Below are 20,546 nucleotides of genomic sequence, written 5' to 3'. Positions count from 1 at the left end.
ACCTTCTGCAAAATATTTGTATTTAAGCCCCCGGTCAAGTTCCAGTTAGACAGTTTTTAAGCCTCTAAAGGTAATTTTTTATTGTATATTCGGTAAGTTATGGCATATCCGTATTGATTCACTGAACTCAATACGTTATGGTCATCATTATCTCCAATACCTGGTTGTCACCAAAAACAATAGTACTGAATTTCTCACCCCACACACAATTCTAGTCCTTATGCTTAACTCCCACTACGAATGTCTACTACTTGATTAATAACTTCTACAGATTCTTAGAAGGACTTATTATGGGAAAAGACTATACTTTTATGTTTTTATTTTTGCTTGTTAATATTTCCTTAATTTAAAAAATGATTGCCGGGTGTGGTGGCCCATGCCTGTAATCTCAGCACTTTGGAAGGCTGAGGCAGGTGGATCACTTTTTGAGGTCAGGAGTTCGAGATCAGCCTGACCAACATGTGTTTTGTTTTGTTTTGTTTTGTTTTCTGTTTTTTTTTTGAGACAGCATCTCACTCTGTCACCCAGGCTTGAGTGCAGTCGTGTGATCTTGGCTCACTGCAGCCTCCGCCTTCCAGGTTCAAGCGATTCTCGTGCCTCAGCCTCCCGAGTAGCTGGGGTTGGGCACGCGCCACCATGCCTGGCTAATTTTTGAATTTTTAGTAGAGATGGGGTTTCATGGTGGCCAGGCTGGTCTTGAACTCCTGGCCTCAAGTGATTCGCCCGCCTCGGCCTCCCAAAGTGCTAGGATTACAGGCGTGAGTCACCACGCCCAGCTGAGTTATCGTTATTCTGAATATAGTCATCATATTTCTCACTTCTACAGAAGCATCCTCAGTGAGTTTTATTGGGTGGGAAAATGACACCCTCATCCACATGACTGTCCATTCCATAGAGGGACACAACCCTATCTAGCCAAACCCAGAAGAACACAGGTGCTTATACAACTTTTCTCAGAGAGTCAAGAAAACCCAAAAGTGGTCTTTGGGCTTACCTTAAATCTGAATGGAATCTACCACTATGAGATGGTTATAATAGGGACACTATAGTTTGCACAGGTGTTACAGGAAAGGGGTCCCAATCCAGAACCCAAAAGAGGGCTCTTGGATCTCGCGCAAGAAAGAATTCAGGGCAAGTCCACAGTGCAAACTAAAAGCAAGTTTCTTAAGAGAGTAAAGTAGTAAAAGAAGAGCTACTCCATTGACAGAGTAGGACATTCCCAAAAGTAAGAGGAGAAACATGTTCACCCTAGGTACAATGCTTGGGTATGTGGGAGAGTGTGGTCTGCTACAAGGGTTTATGATAAAGGATTAATTTTCTTAATTACTATATTTTGCGAGAATCGATATTATTATTTTTAAAGCAAAATCAAGAATGCCTTTGTTCTCCAGATATCGGGATACCTGGACACTCCCAAGTCTGGGTCTGTTTAGTAAACATTATTAATTTGTTCCCTTAACTGTAAACATCTAGAGGCTAGGAATGCCTGACTTTCTGGGAATGCAGCCCAGCAAGTCCCGGCCTCATTTTCCTAGCCCTCACTCAAAATGGATTCGCTCTGGTTCAAACGCCTCTGACACAGGGAGTGTGCAATCAGTATACCTGAGGATGGAGGAGGAAGAGGAGTTGGGACTGAAGGGAGGTGGTACATCATAAGCACCGAGCTACACAAAGCTCAGGCTCCATGGGCCTTGCCGTGGCTTACAGGGGATGCTCTGCAGTCAGCGGGCAGGTTGTGCATGCAACGTGATTTCAAATTCAAACTAAGTTCCACACCACTAGGAGTTTTCATGGCACGCAATTCCAGAGTGCAAATGGCTTGCACTTGTGCAGTTTTTTGTTTTGTTTTGTTTTTTGTTTTGAGACGGAGTCTCACTCTTGTTGCCCAGGCTGGAGTGCAGTGGCATGATCTCGGCTCACTGCAACCTCTGCCTCCCAGGTTCAAGTGATTCTCCTGCCTCAGCCTCCCAAGTAGCTGGGATTACAGGTGCCTGCCACCACATCCGGCTAATTTTTTTGTATTTTTAGTAGAGATGGGTTTTCACCCTGTTAGCCAGGCTGGTCTTGAACTCCTGACCTCAGGTGATCCGCCTGCCTCAGACATGTGCAGTTTTAACAGAGATTAAGGCAAGACCATATCCCTCTCTCACACTGGGTATGTGCCTCCTGGTGGGCAGTTGTACGCAAGAGGCGGTTATTGTCAGACCTCTGAGCCCAAGCTAAGCCATCATATCCCCAGTGACCTGCACGTATATATCCAGATGGCCTGAAGCAACTGAAGATCCACAGAAGTGAAAACAGCTTTAACTGATGACATTCCACCATTGTGATTTGTTTCTGCCCAACCCTAACTGATCAATTTACTTTGTAATCTCCCCCACCCTTAAGTTTCTTTATAATCTCCCCAACCTTAAGAAGTTTCTTTGTAATTCTCTCCACCCTTGAGAATGCACTTTGTGAGACCCACCCCCTGCCGCCAAAACATTGCTCTTAACTCCACCACCTATCCCAAAACCTATAAGAACCAATGATAATCCCACCACCTTTTGCTGACTCTTTCGGACTCAGCCCGCCTGCACCCAGGTGAAATAAACAGCCTTGTTGCTCACACAAAGTCTGTTTGGTGGACTCTCTTCACACAGATAAGTGAAATAGTTATGGGCTCCCCTGGGATCTCCACAATGTGGAAATGGTCCCCCAAGAGTTGTCCTTCATGTGTCTGGGGCCCGGAGTTGAATGGGAGGTTGCTGGTGGGAGGTGAGAAACAAGTAGCCAGGCTCTTCTGAGTTTCCAAAATAGCCTTACAGGTAAGCTGTTATTACTCATATGCACAATATTAGTTGAGAGGTGCCACAAGACTCACTTGTCTGGAAGTACTTTGGCCAACCTGTGCTTCCTCCTAACCTGTCTGGTTTAAATTTCTTAGCTGTAAGTGACTATTTGCCTCAGAAGGTCTTTATCAAAGTGTATTTAAGTTACCCGTCTAGGGAGAAAAATTGCTACCTTGTAGAGGCTTCCATGTTTTTAGCTGTTGAAGATTCTGGTAGCTGGCTTGCTGTAGCACTTTGGGGAGTTTCTCAAGCAATAGGGGTTGAGGATATGGTTTTTCTGATTCTGGGTATATATTCCAGTCTTCTCCAAGGGCATAGAACCATGAATCAGTCTGGAAAATCACCTTGGCTGACACTGAGACTGCCAGGGACAGAGTAGATGTTTCATAAATATTTACTGCATGTTTAGTTGAGTAGATGAGTGCTTCACTGCATCCGTTACAGCTCTAGGTTGCATAGAACAGCGACCAGGGCCAGGTGCTGTGCCTCATGCCTGTAATCCCAGGACTTCGGGAAGTCCACGTGGGAGGATCCCTTGAGCCCAGGAGTTCAAGACTAGTCTTGAAAACATAGTAGAACCCCATTTCTACAAAAAAAAATATTAGCTGCACATGGTGGCACGGGCCTATAATCCCAGCTACATGGGAGGTTGAAGTGGAAGGATAGCTTGAACCCAGGAGGTTGAGGCTGCAGTGAGCTATGTTCATGGCACTGCACTCGAGCCTGGGTGGCAGAGTGAGACCCTGTCTCTTAAGAAAAAAGAAAAAAGAACAAAGATGAACTCTAGTCATATAAAGCAAATAGAGAAATAGGACAGGAATTCACAGAATTAAGGCTGGTGATTCTGTAGAAAGTTGCAGAATCAAGGTAGCTCCAGACACTTGGCACAGAACACACAGGAAATTCGACTTGGCAAAAACCTGGCCCTAGCAGTGCCACAGGCTCAACCTCCAGCATTCCCTCCGACCCAAGATTCAAACTCTTGGGAGTTTAAGGGTCTGAATTGGTGAGTTGAAATAATCCTCCCAGAGGTGGTACAAGAAGGATCTGGGCTCCTCAACTCCTATGATGGGAGGCTACAATAGAGGTACATATTAAAAATTGCTCCCCACACAAGTCCTCACACAATGAGGAATTTGCTCCAAAAGAATATGGTGGTACTGATAGGAGGGTGGGAAGAAAGATCCTGTGCTGTGACCAAGGGCAAATGTCATCCACACTGACACTGAAAGGAGAAATGGGGTGGGGTTTGGGTTTGATTGCTGCTGAGAAGAAGGGGATAGTTTCAGAGGAAGGAGACAAAAGTGACTGTCACAGTCCCTGGGAGGCTGGCCAGGCACCAGGAGGAAAATCCTGGGAAGGGGGAGAACAGAACCTGGACGATGGGGACCAGAGAATAGATATTTCTTGGTGTTCCCAGGCTAACATGGGAGCTCAATAAATGTTAAATTAATGACAAATTGAAATCTAAAACATGCTGTTGACATGCAAGGGACTGAAGTACCTTCTGCCTGGCTAGTCACTCCTGCTCCTGAGGCTTTCCCATTCACTCCAGAGCAGGTCACCGCAGGCTCTCCCCCAGTGAGGGCTGTGAGGGGGAATTCCTTCCCTTCCAGAGTCAGAAGAAGGGGGAACATCTATTTCCATAATCTCCATGGAGTTAGCCTTGGGCTTTCCCAGACCTCAGCACACAGGTGTGACTTTGCCTTCATATGCCAAGGAAACCTGCTTTTCTTTGTGTGTGTTCACATAAGGAATCAATTCTCAATTTCTGCAAATTATTTGCATCTTCTCTAGAAGAATCTCTCTTCTTCCTCTCCCCCATGAAGAGAAGCAGCATGGCCCAAGAGCTTGGGTTCTGGGTGTCCTACAAATCTGGGTTTGAATCTCTTTCCCTTATTTAATGGCTGTGTGACTTTGTCAAATATTACTGAGCCTGCTTCATTGGTGAAATGGGGAAAATAATGTCTTTTTTGTTTGTTTGTTTGTTTGTTTGTTTTGAGACAGAGTCTCTCTCTGTCACCCAGCTGGAGTGCAATGGCACAGTCTCTGCTCACTGCAGCTTTGACCTCCTGGGCTCAAGGGATCCTCCCACTTTAGCCTCCCAAGTAGCTGGGACTACAGGGGCATGCCACCCCATCTGGCTACTTTTCGTATCTCTTGTAGAGACAGGGTCCGACTATGTTGCCCAGCCTGGTCTCGAACTCCTGGGCTCAAGCAATCACTTCGGCTTCCCAAAGTGCTGGGATTTTTTTTTTTTTTTTTTAAGAGTCAGTCTCATTCTGTTCCCTAGGCTGGAGTGCAGTGGTCCTATCATGGATCACTGCAACCTCAAACTCCTGGACTCAAGTGATCTTCCCACCTCAGCCTACTGAGTAGTTGGGATACAGGCACATGTCACCATGCCCAGCTTGTATAATGCCTGTCTTGCAGGGAGGGGCACTGCATGAAAAAGTATTAATATGTGAAGTGCCAAGCACATAAAAAAACTGCAGCTATCATGATTCTGGCCATTGGGCAGGGTGTCCCAAACATGGACCCATTAAAAAAATTCAAAATGCCAGCTACCCTCCCACCTCAGGCTTTTTACATAACCACTAGTTGCTATCTCTTTACCAAAAATAATTTGTTAGCCTATAGACAGCCCCAAGAATAAGGCATATTATCTAGTGCAGGGGTCCCCAACCCCCATGCTGTGGGCTGGTACCAGTCTGTGGTCTGCTAGGAACTCTTGATTTCAAGCAATCTGCCTATCTTGGCCTTCAAAAGTGCTGGGATCACAGGCACGAGCCACCGAGCCCGGCCAAAAGAACCCTTATTTATTCATTTATTTATTTATTTATTTATTTTTGAGACGGAGTCTTGCTCTGTCACCCAGGCTGGAGTGCAGTGGCATGATCTCGGCTTACTGCAACCTCGGCCTCCTGGGTTCAAGCAATTCTCCTGCCTTAGCCTCTGCAGTAGCTAGGATTACAGGTGCATGCCACCATGCCCGGCTGATTTTTGTATTTTTAGTAGAGACGGGGTTTCACCATGTTGGCCAGGCTGGTCTCAAACTCCTGACCTCAAATGATCTGCCCACCTCGGCCTCCCAAAGTGCTGGGATTACAGGCTTGCGCCACCGTGCCCGGCCTTGTTTCTCTCTTTTTTTTGAAACAAGAGTCTCACTCTGTTGCTCAATTCACTGCAACCTCCCGCCTCCCAGGTTCAGGCGATTCTCCCTGCCTCAGCCTCCCAAGCAGCTGGGACCACAGGCACACAACACCATGCTCGGCTAATTTTTTGTATTTTAGTAGAGACGGGGTTCACCGTATTGTCCAGGCTGGTCTCGAACTCTTGGCCTCCAGTGATCTGCCCACCTGGGCCTCTCCCAAAGTGCTGGGATTACAGGCCTGAGACTCCCGGCCAAGAACCATTTTTTATTTTATTATTTTTCTTTTTTTCTCACTCTTAAATTGTGGCTTTTAATTTTTTAATGCTCAACTTTTCTAATTTTCCCACAATTAACATGTATTATGTGTATATAAAATAGGGGGAAATAACCATCAGATCCATTCTGCCCTGATTTTAAAATCTATTTTTTTTTGAGACGGAGTTTTGCTCTGTTGCCCAGGCTGCAGTGCGGTGCCACGAGCTCGGCTCACTGAGATCAACCTCCGCCTCCCGGGTTCAAGTGATTCTCCTGTCTCAGCCTCCTGAGTAGCTGGGGTTACAGGCGCCCGCCACCACGTCCAGCAAATTTTTTTAGTAAAGACGGGGTTTCACCATGTTGGCCAGGCTGGTCTCAAACTCCAGACCTCAGGCGATCCGCCGGCCTTGGCCTCCCAGTGTTGGGATTACAGGCGTGAGCCACGGTGCCCAGCCCATAACAGATTTATGAACAACTTAGCACTTGAAGATTATAAATGAGCTGAGGTTTTAGGAATGAATGAAAATTTGCTCCCAGGACAGATAAAGCATTCCAGGAAGAGAAAATTGTGTGTTACAGCTTGAAATAACTAAGTGGGCAGAAAAATGTTTCTGTACTTGAAAAATTGAGACCCGACTTTGTATAGAAAGTACTTTAAGGTACCACAATCTGTTACCACCAGTGAGCATTTCCCATCCGGTTGCCATAGTGAAAGCTTGTCAAGGAAGCAGGTTTGGAAAATTTTAAAAAGGGATGTTTGTAGAAAATTATCAGAGGTCTCCAGGGCTTCATGAAACACTTACAATAGAACTCAAGCCCTGCTTCAACAGAACGCTTCACTTTCCTCAAAACCTTGCAAAGGCCAGGCGCGGTGGCTCACGCCTGTAATCCCAGCACTTTGGTAGGCCGAGGCGAGCGGATCACAAGGTCAGGAGTTGCAGACCAGGCTGGCCAAAATGGTGAAACCCCGTCTCTACTAAAAATACAAAATAAATAAATAAATAAATAAAAATTAGCCGGGCGTGGTGGCGGGCGCCTGTAATCCCAGCTACTCCGGAGGCTGAGACAGGAGGATCGCTTGAACCCAGGAGACGGAGGTTGCGGTGATCTGAGATCGCGCCACTGCACGCCAGCCTGGGCAACAAGAGGGAAACTCCGTCTCAAGAAGAAAAAAAAAAAACTTGCAAGTATTACCTTTTGCTGAATGTGTTACTCAACCTGCTGAAAGTTAACAATTTATAGAGCTCTGATCTTTCCGGGAGAAAACAGACCCAATAATAACTGGCAAGGCAGAGGCCCAGAAGGAGCAGGTCAGACAACGCCTCCAATTTCTTTTGAGTTTCGTTGGCTTTAGGATCGCCGTGCCTACTTCAAGTGTTCACTTTCCCCTTGCCTTTCTCTTTGTCTCTCTCTTCACCAGCTGCCCCTGCTTTCTGGGTCTCCTGGCTTAAGCAGCTGACCAGGTCCTCCGCGGGCTTGCGTGTCCTCCCACCCCCGGCTCCGCCTCCAGCTGCAGCTCCGCGAGCCCTCTAGGTTGACAAGAGGGGCGAGGCGATGGCTACCGGAGGGGCGGGCGTCGCTAGCTGAGAGACCGGTTGGCCGCGGGCGCGGCGGCGACGCAGGCGCACTGGGTTCGCCGCGCCGAACTGCAGCCATGGAGCAGGCACCTCCGGACCCCGAGCGGCAGCTCCAGCCGGCGCCCTTGGAGCCGCTGGGCTCCCCAGACGCTGGGCTGGGGGCTGCGGTCGGCAAGGAAGCGGAGGGGGCCGGAGAAGAGAGCTCTGGGGTCGACACGGTGAGGAGAAGGGGCGGCAGAGCCCTCATGGCCTGTGTGGTGGCCTAGCGGGCCGGGCTGGGCTGGGCTGGGCTGGGCTGGGCTGGGCCGGGCCAGGCCAGTGGGCTCGGCCGAGGAGGCCCAGCAGTGAGGGGGAGCGAGGTGGAAAGGCGGGGTCCGCAGGTGCAGTGAGAGGAGGCTCAGTGGAAAAACAGGGTGCTGGGTGTGGGGCGAGCGCCAGGCGCTGCGGGTGACTGAGGGAAGTGTCGAGACTGCGAAGGGGAGGGAAAGGGACGCGGGGGGGCGCCCCCGCAGGCGTGGGGGTCTGGGCCCCGGATGGGCGAGGCTGGAGGAGGGGGTTTTCAGTGGTCGCGTAGCTGGGAGATCTGGACCGTGAGAAGAACGCTGATGTTTCAGCCAGTTGCTAAGGGGTTTTGCTGGGGAGTAGCTTAAAGGGACACAGTGGGGAGTGGGCAACAGTGCTTGAGAAGGAAGGGAATGGGGGACTAGAGTGAGGTGCAGGTCAGGGCCAATAAGGGTGGTTGGCCTGGTGCTGCCATCAGGAAATTGAAGAAAATGTCAGCTTCAAGAAAAGGTACAAATGAGAAAACATTTTTTAGACTCCTCATTTGGCTGTAATTTCTTTGTTTTGGGGGAAGTGCTGTGTTTCCCATTGGAGACTTATTGATAACCCATGTACTTTTTGAAGACCCTTTAGTAATTAGTGATTTTCATTTGCTTGAGGAAAAGGGGAAAAATGTATCATCTTATATTTGTAAGTGCTTTCATTACAAAGTGTTTGCATATATAATGCAAGATTTGTAGACCTGCTTATATTGAAACCTTTAAGAAACTAACTGCAGTGCTCCACATCAGACCACCCTGCCCAAAGTCTCCTTTTGTGTGCATTGCTCACACAGCTCACTTCACCCTCGACCCCCCAGGCCCAAACAATCCTCCTGCCTCAGCCTCCTGAGTAGCTAGGACTACAGGCACACACTACCACGCACGGCTAAATTAATTAATTAATTTATTTATTTATTTATTTTGAGACATAGTCTTTGTCACCCAGGCTGGAGTGCAGTGGCACGATCTCGGCTCACTGCAACCTCTGCCTCCCAGGTTCAGGCGATTCTCATCCCTCAGCTACCTGAGTAGCTGGGGTTACAGATGGGCGCCACCACTCCCAGCTAAATTTTTTTTTTTTTTTAGTTTTTAGTAAGGATGGAGTTTTGCCATGTTGGTCAGGCTGGTCTCGAACTTCTGACTTCTAGTGATCCACCCTCCTCGGCCTCCCAAGGTGCTGGGATTACAGGCGTGAGCCATCATGCCCAGCCAAATTTTTGTATTTTTTGTAGAGATGGGTTTTCACCATGTTACCCAGGCTGGTCTGCAACTCCTGGGCTCATGCCCACCTGGGCCTCACAATAGTGCTGGGATTATAGGTGTGAGCCATGGTGCCCGGCCTGAAAGACTTTTAAGTTTAGAGACCAGCTAAGCAGGGACTTCAGGATTTGAAAGTTTTGCCTGCTGTGGAACATACCTGGGTATATAAGGTAGCATGAAGACTTTTTTGGATGTGCTTTTTTTTTCTTTGAGACAGGTTCTCACTCTGTCTCCCAGGCTGGAGTGCAGTGGCACAATCATGGCTCACTGCAACCTTGACCTCCTGGCCTCAAGTGAGCCTCCTGCCTCAGCCTCCTGAGTAGCTGGGACTACAGATGCATGCCACCACACCTGGCTAAGTTTTGGGGGTTTTTTTGTAAAGATGAGGTATCTCTGTGTTGCCCAGACTTGCCTTGAACTTTTGGGTTCAAGCTGTCCTCCTGCCTCAGCCTCCTGAGTAGCTGGGGTTACAGGTACACACCACCACACCCTGCCATTAGGTATTTAATTAATATGAAATTGCAACTAGAATATAAAATCTGTTTATGTTAATTTAAAAGGCATTATATATGTCTTTTATTAATTGAAAGAACACTATGTATATGTAGTTCTAAATATTTGAAAACCCAGGGATGCTATCATGCAGTATAAGTTGTAGTTACATACTACTTCCTGACATTTTTATTCTTTTTTTTTGAGCAGTCTCTTGACCTGTCACCCAGGCTGGAGTGCAGTGGCATGATCTCGGGTCACTGCAGACCTCTGCCTCCCAGGCTCAAGCGATTCTCATGCCTCAGCCTCCTGAGTAGCTGGGATTACAGGTGTGTGCCACCATGCCCAGCTAATTTTTGTGTTTTTAGTAGAGTTGGGGTTTCATCATGTTCGCCAGGCTGGTCTCGAACTCCTGACCTCAGGCGATCCGCCTGCCTCAGCCTCCTAAAGTGCTGGGATTACAGACATAAGCCACTGCCCTCGGCCTATGTGGTTTCTTAAAACAACTCCCTAATTTAGTAATTCATAAAGAGGCACAAGCCATTTGGGCAAATATTTCAGAATTACTAGGTGTTTAAACAAACATACATTCAGTGCATTCCTTCCCCTTCCCCTCCTCTCCCCTCAAAGAGAAAATCAAACTAAAAACCCGTCCTTTGAAGGTCTTCACATCCCTTCACTTCTCTCCATACTCTCACTCAGTCTGTCTTCAGTTGAAAATTACTGTAATGTTTTTATGGCCTCATTGTAGCTGTTACTGATAGGAGTTTGGTCTCACCAGAAAAGTAAGTTAGTTTTGCGTGTGCTGTGCACAGTGGGGCTCTACTTTTCATTTAATTCCCAAAATTACTTCCAATAGATGGGTAAATGGAACCAGCCAGAGGCTCATAGAGAAGTAATTTGACCATGGTCACAAGCTAGTCAGTAGCATGGCTGGGATTTGAATCTAGGTTCACCTGGCATTGAAATCAGTGCTTTTTCCATTAAGCCATTTTGCTTCATTAAAAAAAAGTTTAAAATAGTCTTGTACATTGTTTCAATACTGTATTTTAAAGTTTTTAGTGTAGTTAACACTAAGTTGTAATTTTTTTAGACTAGTCAAGTGCAGTAGTGAGAAGGGGGGAAACAGTAGAACAAAGAGTTTGATCTGTAACTGATTGTGAAAATAAATTGAGATAACTTACTATCTTCAGACCAGCCTAAGTTGTTATTTTGGAAAGGAAAAAAAGGTTTGAAAGATGTGTTGATTTATCCATTTTTTTACTACAAAGATGTCTAGGCAAATAGTGTTCAGAGATGAAAAAACAGCTTGCTTAACCACCATTTTTTTTCTTTTTTGAGACAGAATCTTGCTCTTTGGCCCCAGCTGGAGTGCAGTAGCAGGATCCTGGCTCACTGCAAACTCTGCCTCCTGGGTTCAAGTGATTCTTGTGCCTCAGCCTCCCGAGTAGCTGTGGTTCAAGGCATGTGCCTCTACACCTGACTAATTTTTGTATTTTTAGTAAAGAGGGGGGTTTCACCATGTTGGCCAGGCTGGTCTCGGACTCCTGACCTCAAGTGATCCACCCACCTCAGCCTCCCAAAGTGCTGGGATTACAGGCGTGAGCCACTGTGCCTGGCCCAGCCTTATTTTTGACTGCAGATTTTAAGAGGGAGAGTAATTTATACCAATTATCCTACCCCAAGAGGTTGTGGAAACTGCACTGCCAAAGAGTCACAAGACTCTTCTGGTTTTAACACCACTGATCAGGATTCTTTAAACTCTATGTAAGCTCTTTTTCTGTACAGTTTTTTAAAGCTATAGTCAGTTCTATTTAAAATAATTTGGAAAATGGAAAATATGAGAAGGGAATTCATTCTCTAAGAAAGTAGTAATTAGCCCGAGCAGAAGGAGAGGAAATAGCAAGGGAGTAGAGGACAGAGTAGTTTTTTAGATTCCATTGAGTTGGCAGTTAACAGACAGGTATTTGCCAGAGAAAAACCATTTACAGTATTTGCCAGAGAAAACCCATTACCTGAGGAATTCATAAGTGATTTTTAGGGAGAGTGCTCTAGACCTGGGAATGCTGATGGAGCAGAGTGATTGAGCAGCTGGTGGTTAAAAATTCCTGTGCACATTGACTACCTTCACTGATTGGCAGCAGAGAACTAAGTGGAGTAGACCAGATTGTCAGTAAGGTTTGAGGCATTCTGTTGGTAAGGATAACATTAAAAAGGAAGATAAAGATTATAGGCATAATTACAGAATTCATCACTTTAGCAGCAGATGATAAAATCATACTCAGTAATTTTTTATTGATTGAGAAGAGGTCTCACTTTGTTGTCCAGGTTGGTCTCAAACTCCTGGGCTCAAGTGATCCTCCCATTTCACCTCCCAAAGCACCAGGATTACAAGAGTGAGCCACAGCACCCAGCCCCAAGAACTTTTAAAAACCATTTTCTACCTCAGTGGCTCTCAGATTTTTTTGAAGGTGATTCACAGTACAAAATACATTTTCTTTTTTTTTTTTTTTTTTTTGAGGCCAAGTCTTGCACTGTTGCCCAGGCTGGAGTGCAATGGCATGATCATGGCTCACTGCAGCCTTGACCTACTGGTCTCAAGCAGTCCTCCCACCTCAGCCTCTGGAGTAGCTGGAACTACAGGCATATACCACAATACCTGACTAATTTCTTCTATTTTTTTTGTAGAGACAAGATCTCCCTATGTTGCCCAGGCTGGTCTCAAACATCTGGGCTCCAGTGATCCTCCCACCTCAGCCCCCCAGATTGCTGGGATTACAGGCGTGAGTCACCATGCCCGACCCAAAAATATATATATATATTTTTTGAGACAGAGTCTCCCTCTGTCGCCCAGATTGGAGTGCTGTGGCATAATCTCGGCTCACTTCAGCCTTCATCTCCCGGGTTCAAGCGATTCTCCTGCCCAAGCCTCCCGAGTAGCTGGGACTATAGGCACATGCCACCACGCCTGGCTAATTTTTGTATTTTTTTTAGTAGAGATGGGGTTTTGCCATTTTGGCCAGCCTGGTCTCGAACTCTTGGCCTCAAGCAGTCCTCCTGCCTTGGCCTCTCAAAGCAAAATACACTTTTACATCATAATCAGCATACACATACTTTAATATGTGATTGTTGTTTCAGGAAAGAATACTTAGCCATTACTGCATGTAACACTTTCTGATATTTTTCTTTTCTATGTTTTTAAATTAAAAAGAAGCATTGGGCTGGATGCGGTGGCTCACACTTATAATCTCAGAACTTTAGGAGGCTGAGGCCCATGCCTTGAGACTAGTATTGGGAATGTAGGGAGACCCAGTCTACAAAAAATAAAAACATTAGCCTAGTGTGGTGACCTGTGCCTTTGGTCCCAGCTGCTCAGGAGGCTGAGGTGGGAGCAAGAACCAGGGAGGTTGAGGCTGCAGTGAGCCATGATCATGTCACTGTACTCCAGTCTGGGTGACAGAGCAAGACCTTGTGTCAAAAAAAGTTTTGGAGGCCAGATACAGTGGCTCACACCTGTAATCCCAGCACTTTGGGGGGCTGAGGCGGGCGGATCACCTGAGGTCGGGAGTTTGAGACCAGCCTGGGCAACATTGTGAAAGCCCAGCTGTACTAGAAATATGAAAATTAGCCAGGCATGGTGGCACATGCCTGTAATCCTAGCTACTTGGGAGGCTAAGGCAGGAGAATCGCTTGAACCTAGGAGGTGGAGGTTGCAGTGAGCTGTGATCATGCCACTGCACTCCACCCTATGCAATAGAGCGAGACTCGGTCTCAAAAAAAAAAAAAAAAAATGTTGGTCACAACCCACCAAATTAATTTCATGGACCATGAATATGTTACTCAGTTTGGAACACTGTTCAAACTTAACATATTGTTGTATTTAAAAATTAATGTTTTCTGAATAGCTCTGCTGTTATTTTAAAAGTATTTTTATAGAAAAAAGCACAAGAGAACTGGTTATATGTTATAACCCTATTTTTCTTAGTTATTGCTTTGGATTGAATGTTTCTGTCTCCCTAAAATTCATATGTTGAAACCTAATCCCATTGTGATGGTGTTTGGTGGAAGGGCCTTTGGAAGGTGATTAGATCATGAGGATGGAGGCTTCGTGAGTGGGATTAGTGCCCTTTTAAAAAAAAAAAAATCCAGAAGTCTCCTTTTTTCCAGCCATATGAAGATACAGTGAAACACAGCGTCTGTGAACCAGGAAGCAGACCCTAGCGGAATCTGCCATTTCCTAGATCTCTGACTTCCCAGCCTCCGGGACTGTGAGCAATAAATTTCTGTTGTTTACAAATCACCCAGTCTATGGTCATTTGTTATAGCAGCCTGAACTAAGTTATTTACAGCTGAAGTAAGCATCACTATTAGTAAACACAACATTTTTAACCTAGTACCAGCTACCTCTGATCTGTGTAGACAGAGCCCCAAAGGGAAGTGATTTCAATAGGTGGTTCTTATCCTTAACTCTCTGAATGTTTCAGTAACACGGAAGCATCACGCCTAGAAAAAAGGTGATAAGGAAGTATACCGTTATAGTAACAGTGGTTAGTGCTGGGTTGTGGGATACAGATGATTTATATTTACTTAATTTTTTTCAGTGTTTGTACATTTAGCATGTATAATTTTCATCATCAAAAAATTTAAATCTAAAAATAATGGCAGAAAAGTAATACTTGAGCTCTTGCTATGTGCCAAGCAACTTTAAAAACTCTTGATATGCATTAACCCATTAAATGTTCCCGATGACTTTGTGAATTAGGTACTGTCTTAGTCTGTTCGGGCTGCTATAACAAGGTACCAAAGACTGAGTGGCTTATAAACAATAGCAATGAATTGCTTACAGTCTTCGAGGCTGGGAAGTCCAAGATTAAGGAACTGGCAGATTCAGTGACTGGTGAGGGCTGCTTCCTGGCTCATTGTAGGCTGTCTTTTCACTGTGTCCTCACATGGTGGAAGGAGGAGAGGAACTCTCTGGGGCCTCTTTTATCAGGGCACTAACCCCACTTATGAGGGCCCTACCCTCATGTCCTAATCTTTCCAAAGGCCCCACCTCCTAATACCATCACCTTGAGTGTTAGGATTTTAACATACACATTTTAGGAGGACACAAACATTCCATTTATTGCAGGTACTATTATCTCTGTTTTCCACATGAGGAAACTAAAGCACAGACAGGCTAAATTACTTGCCCTGCCTGGCCATCATGGCGAAACCCCATCTCTACTGTTAATAAAAATATAAAAATTAGTTGAATGTGGTGGTACACACCTGTAATCCCAGCTACTTGGGTGGCTGAAACATGAGAATCACTTGAACCCAGGAGGCAGAGTTTGCAGTGAGCCAGGATTGAGTCACTACACTCCAGCCTGGGTGACACTCTGTCTCAAAAAAAAAAAAAAAAAAAGTTGTTGTATCTGTTGACCCTGCACTGAGGTGAGAGGATTGCTTGAGCCCGGGAGTTTGAGACCAGCCTAGGCAACATAGCGATACCTCTTCTCTACACATAATATTTAAAAATAAAATAAAAATTAGGTGTCTCTTTAAAAGGTCCCTGGTCTCATCTGCCATTCAACAAGCCAGTCCATCTTTAAATCTGTTGAATGTGTCCTTTTAACAATTATGGTGTTCACTTGTGTTATTCTTGGCACTGTTCTGTACTTTACTACTGACAGTTTCAGTAATTTTATATCATCTACCAACCCTACTGGTATTATTGTTGTGTGCCTGTTTGTATTCTTTAGCTTTTATGATAGCTGATTTTATGCTTTTATCTTTTTTCCTTCTTTGGAACTGGATGGTATGACAGGGTCAATTTATGATTCATATGTCTTATCTTTTTGACTGGGGAGATATTAATAACTTGCTTTATCAGGATGTGCTTTCAGAATTCAGCGAATTTGTCACTGGAGCAGATCGTAAATCAAAATGCTTGGCTGTGGGCCAGAATGTATTATTAATACATGTATATATGTATGTGTCAACCAACGAGGGCTTCATAACCAACCCTGATGTTGGGTGGCTTGTGCTTAGGTGATTTCTTGAGCTTTCTTTTGGTTGATGATTTCCTGCTGTCTCTCTTATTTTCTTAGTACATAAATATATAAAAACTTATATTTTATAAAAATGCCTTGAGGACTGAGATTTTTGTTTTTGTTGGCTGATTTCAACCCACTGGGTTGGCTCTTTTTCTTTATCTTCTTTTAGCATTTTTACCTTCTTCCTCATTTTTCCTGTACATTTTGGGAGAGCTGTGTAGTGTATCATCTGTTTTCATTCCTGATTCATATTTTTGCACTGTCACAGACCTCTTTCAGACCTTATAGTGGCTAGGTTTAATTTGATATGTGTAGCTTTTTCTTTTACCCTTTGCTGCACTGAGTTTCTACTTTTATCTCTCCTTCATAAAACACTCCAATTATAATACAGTACAATATTTTAAATTAAGTTAAAACCCACCTCAATTTTGACAGTGAGCAAAGAAGAAAAAAAAAGCCATAGCATAGCAGTTATCCTGTGGTCTCACTTTCTCTTCCTTGTTTAGACTTGGAGTTAGTTTGGGTGTATTTGAAACCTTTCTGCAGTGATGCACTTTCTGAAACATACAGCCTAGGGTCTGCCAGTGGTGTATTTATTGTTCTTTTTCACCTTTCGGTATAGACCTGAGATATTCTAGTGGGAAAAGAAAGGAGTCTGCTCTTCTTAAAACTCTGCTGCCTCAAGGGTGGAGCCTATTAACCACTGCCAAAAGTTTAGGTGAATTTAAAGTTTAATATAAGATGACTCCTGATTGTTAAAAAAAAAATTATGCTGACTGCTGATAATCTTGCCTTTCGGCATATGTATAATATTTGACTTTTGAGAGAGAGAGAGATTCGATTTTGGTTAAACCCCAAATTAGATATCAATATTGAGGATCATTCATATTTGTATAATGTGTTTATTCTTCAGTTTAAAAAATTGTGTTAAACTGGGCACGGTGGCTCATGCCTATAATCCCAGCACTTTGGGAGGCCGAGGTGGGTGGATCACCTGAGGTCGGGAGTTCGAGACCAGCCTGACCAACATGGAGAAACTCCGTCTCAACTAAAAATACAAAATTATCCGGTGGTATGCATGCTTGTAATCCCAGCTACTCGGGAGGCTAAGGGAGGAGAATCGCCTGAGCCCAGGAGGCTGAGGTTGCGGTCAGCCGAGATCGTGCCATTGCACTCCAGCCTAGGCGGTAAGAGCGAAACTGTCTCAAAAAACAAACAAATTGTGTTAAAATATATATGATATAAAATTTACCATCTTGATGGTTTAAAAATGTTCAGTCATAAGTACATTCACATACATTGTACAACCAGCCTCCAGAACTCTTTTCATCTTGCGGAGCCGAAATTGTACCTGTTAAACCACAGCTACCTATTTCCCCCTGCCGCAGCTGCTGGCAGCCATCATTCTACTGTCTGTATGATTTAGACTATTCCGAGTACCTCATATACATGGAATCATACAGTATTTGTTTTTATGTGACTGTTTTATTTCACTTATCATAATGTCTTTAAGATACATATATCCATGTTGTAGCATATGACAGAATTTCCTTCCTTTTTAAGGATGAATGGTATTCCATTGTTTGTATATATATCACGTTCAAAAAATCCATTCAGCCGGGCGCGGTGGCTCACGCCTGTAATCCCAGCACTTTGGGAGGCTGAGGCGGGTGGATCACAAGGTCAGGAGATCGAGACCATGCTGGCTAACACTGTGAAACCCTGTCTGTACTAAAAATACAAAAAATTAGCCGGGCGTGTGGCGGGCGCCTGTAGTCCCAGCTTCTCGGGAGGCTGAGACAGGAAAATGGTGGCGTGAACCCGGAAGGCGGAGCTTGCAGTGAGATCGCACCACTGCACTCCAGCCTGGGCGACACTGCAAGACTCCGTCTCAAAAAAAAAAAAAAAAATCCATTCATCTGTTGATGGACATTTGCATTGCTTCCTTGTTTTACCTATTGTGAATGATGGTACCATGACATCATGGATATGCAAATATCTCTTTGAGACCCTGCTTTTAATTCTTTTGGATATATAGGCAGAAATGGAATTGCTGGATTATATGGTAATTGTATTTTTAATTTTTTGAGGCACCACTGTACTGTTTTCTACAGCAGCTGCACCATTTTACATTCCCGCCAATAGGGCACAAGGGTTCCAATTTCTCCACATCCTCACCAACACTGATTTTCTATTGTTTGTTTTTCATAGTAGCCATTCTGATAGGTGTGAGGCAGTATTTCATTGTAGTTTTGATTTGCATTTACCTAATGATGAGTGATGTTGATTATCTTTTCATGTGCTTCTTCAGAAAAATAAATGTCTGTTCAAGTCCTTTGCTCATTTTTCCATTTTTGAATTGGGTCTTTTTTTTTTTTTTTTTTGAGACAGATTCTCGCTCTGTCACCTAGGCTGGAGTGCAGTGGCGTGATCTCAGCTCACTGCAACCTCTGCCTCCCAGGCTCAAGCGATTCTCCTGCCTCAGCCTCCCAAGTAGCTGGAATATAGGCAACTCACCACCACACCCAGCTAATTTTTTGTATTTTTAGTAGAGACAGGGTTTCACCATGTTGGCTAGGCTGGCCTTGAACTCCTGACCTCAGGTGATCCACCCGCCTTGGCCTCCCAAAGTGCTAGGATTACAGGCGTGAGCCACCATGCCCAGCCCAATTGGGTTGTATTTTGTTGTTGAGTTTTGGGAGTTCTCTAAATAGTCTGGATCCGTGAGAGAAAATACTTTCTTCTGTTCTTTGGGTTGCCTTTTTACTCTAATACTGTCCTTTCTCTCTTTTTTTTTTTTTTTTTTTTTTTGAGACGGAGTTTCGCTCTTGTTGCCCAGGCTGGAGTGCAGAGGTGCAATCTTGGCTCATCGCAACCTCCACCTCCCAGGTTCAAGCGATTGTCCTGCTTCAGCCTCCTGAGTAGCTGGGATTACAGACATGACACCACGCCTGGCTAATTTTTGTATTTTTGTAGAGATGGGGTTTCACCATGTGGGCCAGGCTGATCTTGAACTCCTGACCTCAAGTAATCCTCCTGCCTCTGCCTCCCAAAGTGCTGAGATTACAGGCATGAGCCACCACGCCTGGCCTGTTAATATTGTCTTTTGATGCACGACATTTTTAATTTTCATGGAGTCCAATTTGCCAATTTTTTCTTTTACTGCCTGTGCCTTTGGTGTCATATCCAAGAAACCATGGTTAAATCCAGTGTCTTGAAACTTTTCCCCTGTGTTTTCTTCTAAGAGTTTTATGCTTTGGTCTTTGAACCATTTAAAGTTAGTTTTTGTGTCGGTGTTAGGTAAGGGTCCAATTTATTTTTTTTTGTATGTAGATATTCAGTTTTCCCAGCATCATTTGTTGGAAAAATTGTCCTTTTCCCATCGAACTGTCTCGTCACAAAATTGTTTGACCATATATTCGAGGGTTTATTTCTGGACAATCTGATTTCATGGGTCTATATACCTGTCTTTATGACAGTACCACGTTGTTGTTATTACTGTAGCTTTGTAGTAAGTTTTGAAACCAGGAAGTATGAGTCCTCCAATTTTATGCTACATTTTCTTTTTTTTTTTTTTTTTTGAGACAGAGTCTTGCTCTGTTGCCCAGGCTGGAGTGCAGTGGTGCGATCTCGGCTCACTGCAAGCTCCGCCTCCCGGGTTCACGCCATTCTTCTGCCTCAGCCTCCTGAGTGGTTGGGACTACAGGCGCCTGCCACCACGCCCGGCTAATTTTGTGTATTTTTAGTAGTGACGGGGTTTCACCGTGTTAGCCAGGATGGTCTCAATCTCCTGACCTCCTGATCCGCCCGCCCCAGCCTCCCAAAGTGCTGGGATTACAGGCGTGAGCCACCGCACCTGGCCTTATGCTTCATTTTCAAGATTGCTTTGGCTATTTGGGGTCCCTTGAGATTCCATATGACTCTTAGGATGAGTTTTCCTATTTCTGCAAAGAATGTCAAAGAATGTCGTTGGGATTTTCATAGGGTTTGCATCGAATATATAGATTGCTTTGGGTAGTTTTGATATCTTCATAATATTAAATCTTCCAAATCATGAACATGGGATGTGTTTTCATTTATTTATCTTCTTTTAATTTCTAGCAGTGTTTTATACTTTCCATTGTACAAGTCTTTTACCACCTTAATTCCCAAGTATTTTTTCTTTTTGATGCTATTGTAAATGGACTTATTTTTATAATTTCATTTTCATTATTTTTTTGTTTTGTTTTCTTTTTTTGAGACAGAGTGTGACTGTTGCCCAGACTGAAGTTCAGTGGCGTGATCTTGGCTCACTGCAACCTCCGCCTCTTGGGTTCAAGCGATTCTCCTGCCTCTGGAAATGTCTTAATTTTTCCCACACTTTTGAAGGACAGTTTGCTAGATATAGGATTCTGGATTGACAGTTATTTTTATTTTTTAGCACTTTGAAGATATCAGCTCCCTGTCTTCTGGCCTCCAAAGTTTCTGATGAGAAATTTGCTGATAACCTTATTGAAGATTCCTTATATATGATCAGTTGCTTCTGTCTTGCTGCTGTCAAGATTCTGTCTTTGAAAAGTTATAAAGTGTCTCAGTAAACATCTTATTTGGAATTTGTCAAGCTTCTTGGATGTTTA

At 44.5% G+C, this 20,546-nt stretch overlaps 1 protein-coding gene across 5 annotated transcripts in view; it reads left to right on the top strand.

Moving 5' to 3' along the window:
• The first annotated feature begins 7,660 nt into the window (after window positions 1-7,660).
• Window positions 7,661-20,546, top strand: part of SNX4 (sorting nexin 4) — a 73,791-nt gene continuing 60,905 nt past the window's right edge. For 2 of the 5 annotated variants that reach the window (XM_054680938.2, XM_054680936.2), the window contains exon 1: window positions 7,783-8,035. In XM_054680938.2, the coding sequence (XP_054536913.1) occupies window positions 7,895-8,035 (141 nt within the window). In that variant the 5' untranslated portion in view covers window positions 7,783-7,894. Of the gene's footprint in view, window positions 8,036-17,056; window positions 17,118-20,546 lie in introns of those variants that run through there. The other 3 variants (XM_001169563.7, XM_054680935.2, XM_054680937.2) reach the window with 3 other exon arrangements.

Source organism: Pan troglodytes, chromosome 2, assembly GCF_028858775.2.
Source record: "Pan troglodytes isolate AG18354 chromosome 2, NHGRI_mPanTro3-v2.0_pri, whole genome shotgun sequence".
Taxonomy (NCBI): domain Eukaryota; kingdom Metazoa; phylum Chordata; class Mammalia; order Primates; family Hominidae; genus Pan; species Pan troglodytes.
The sequence above is the reverse complement of the archived record's forward strand: the minus strand, read 5'-3'. Positions and strand labels throughout refer to the sequence as shown.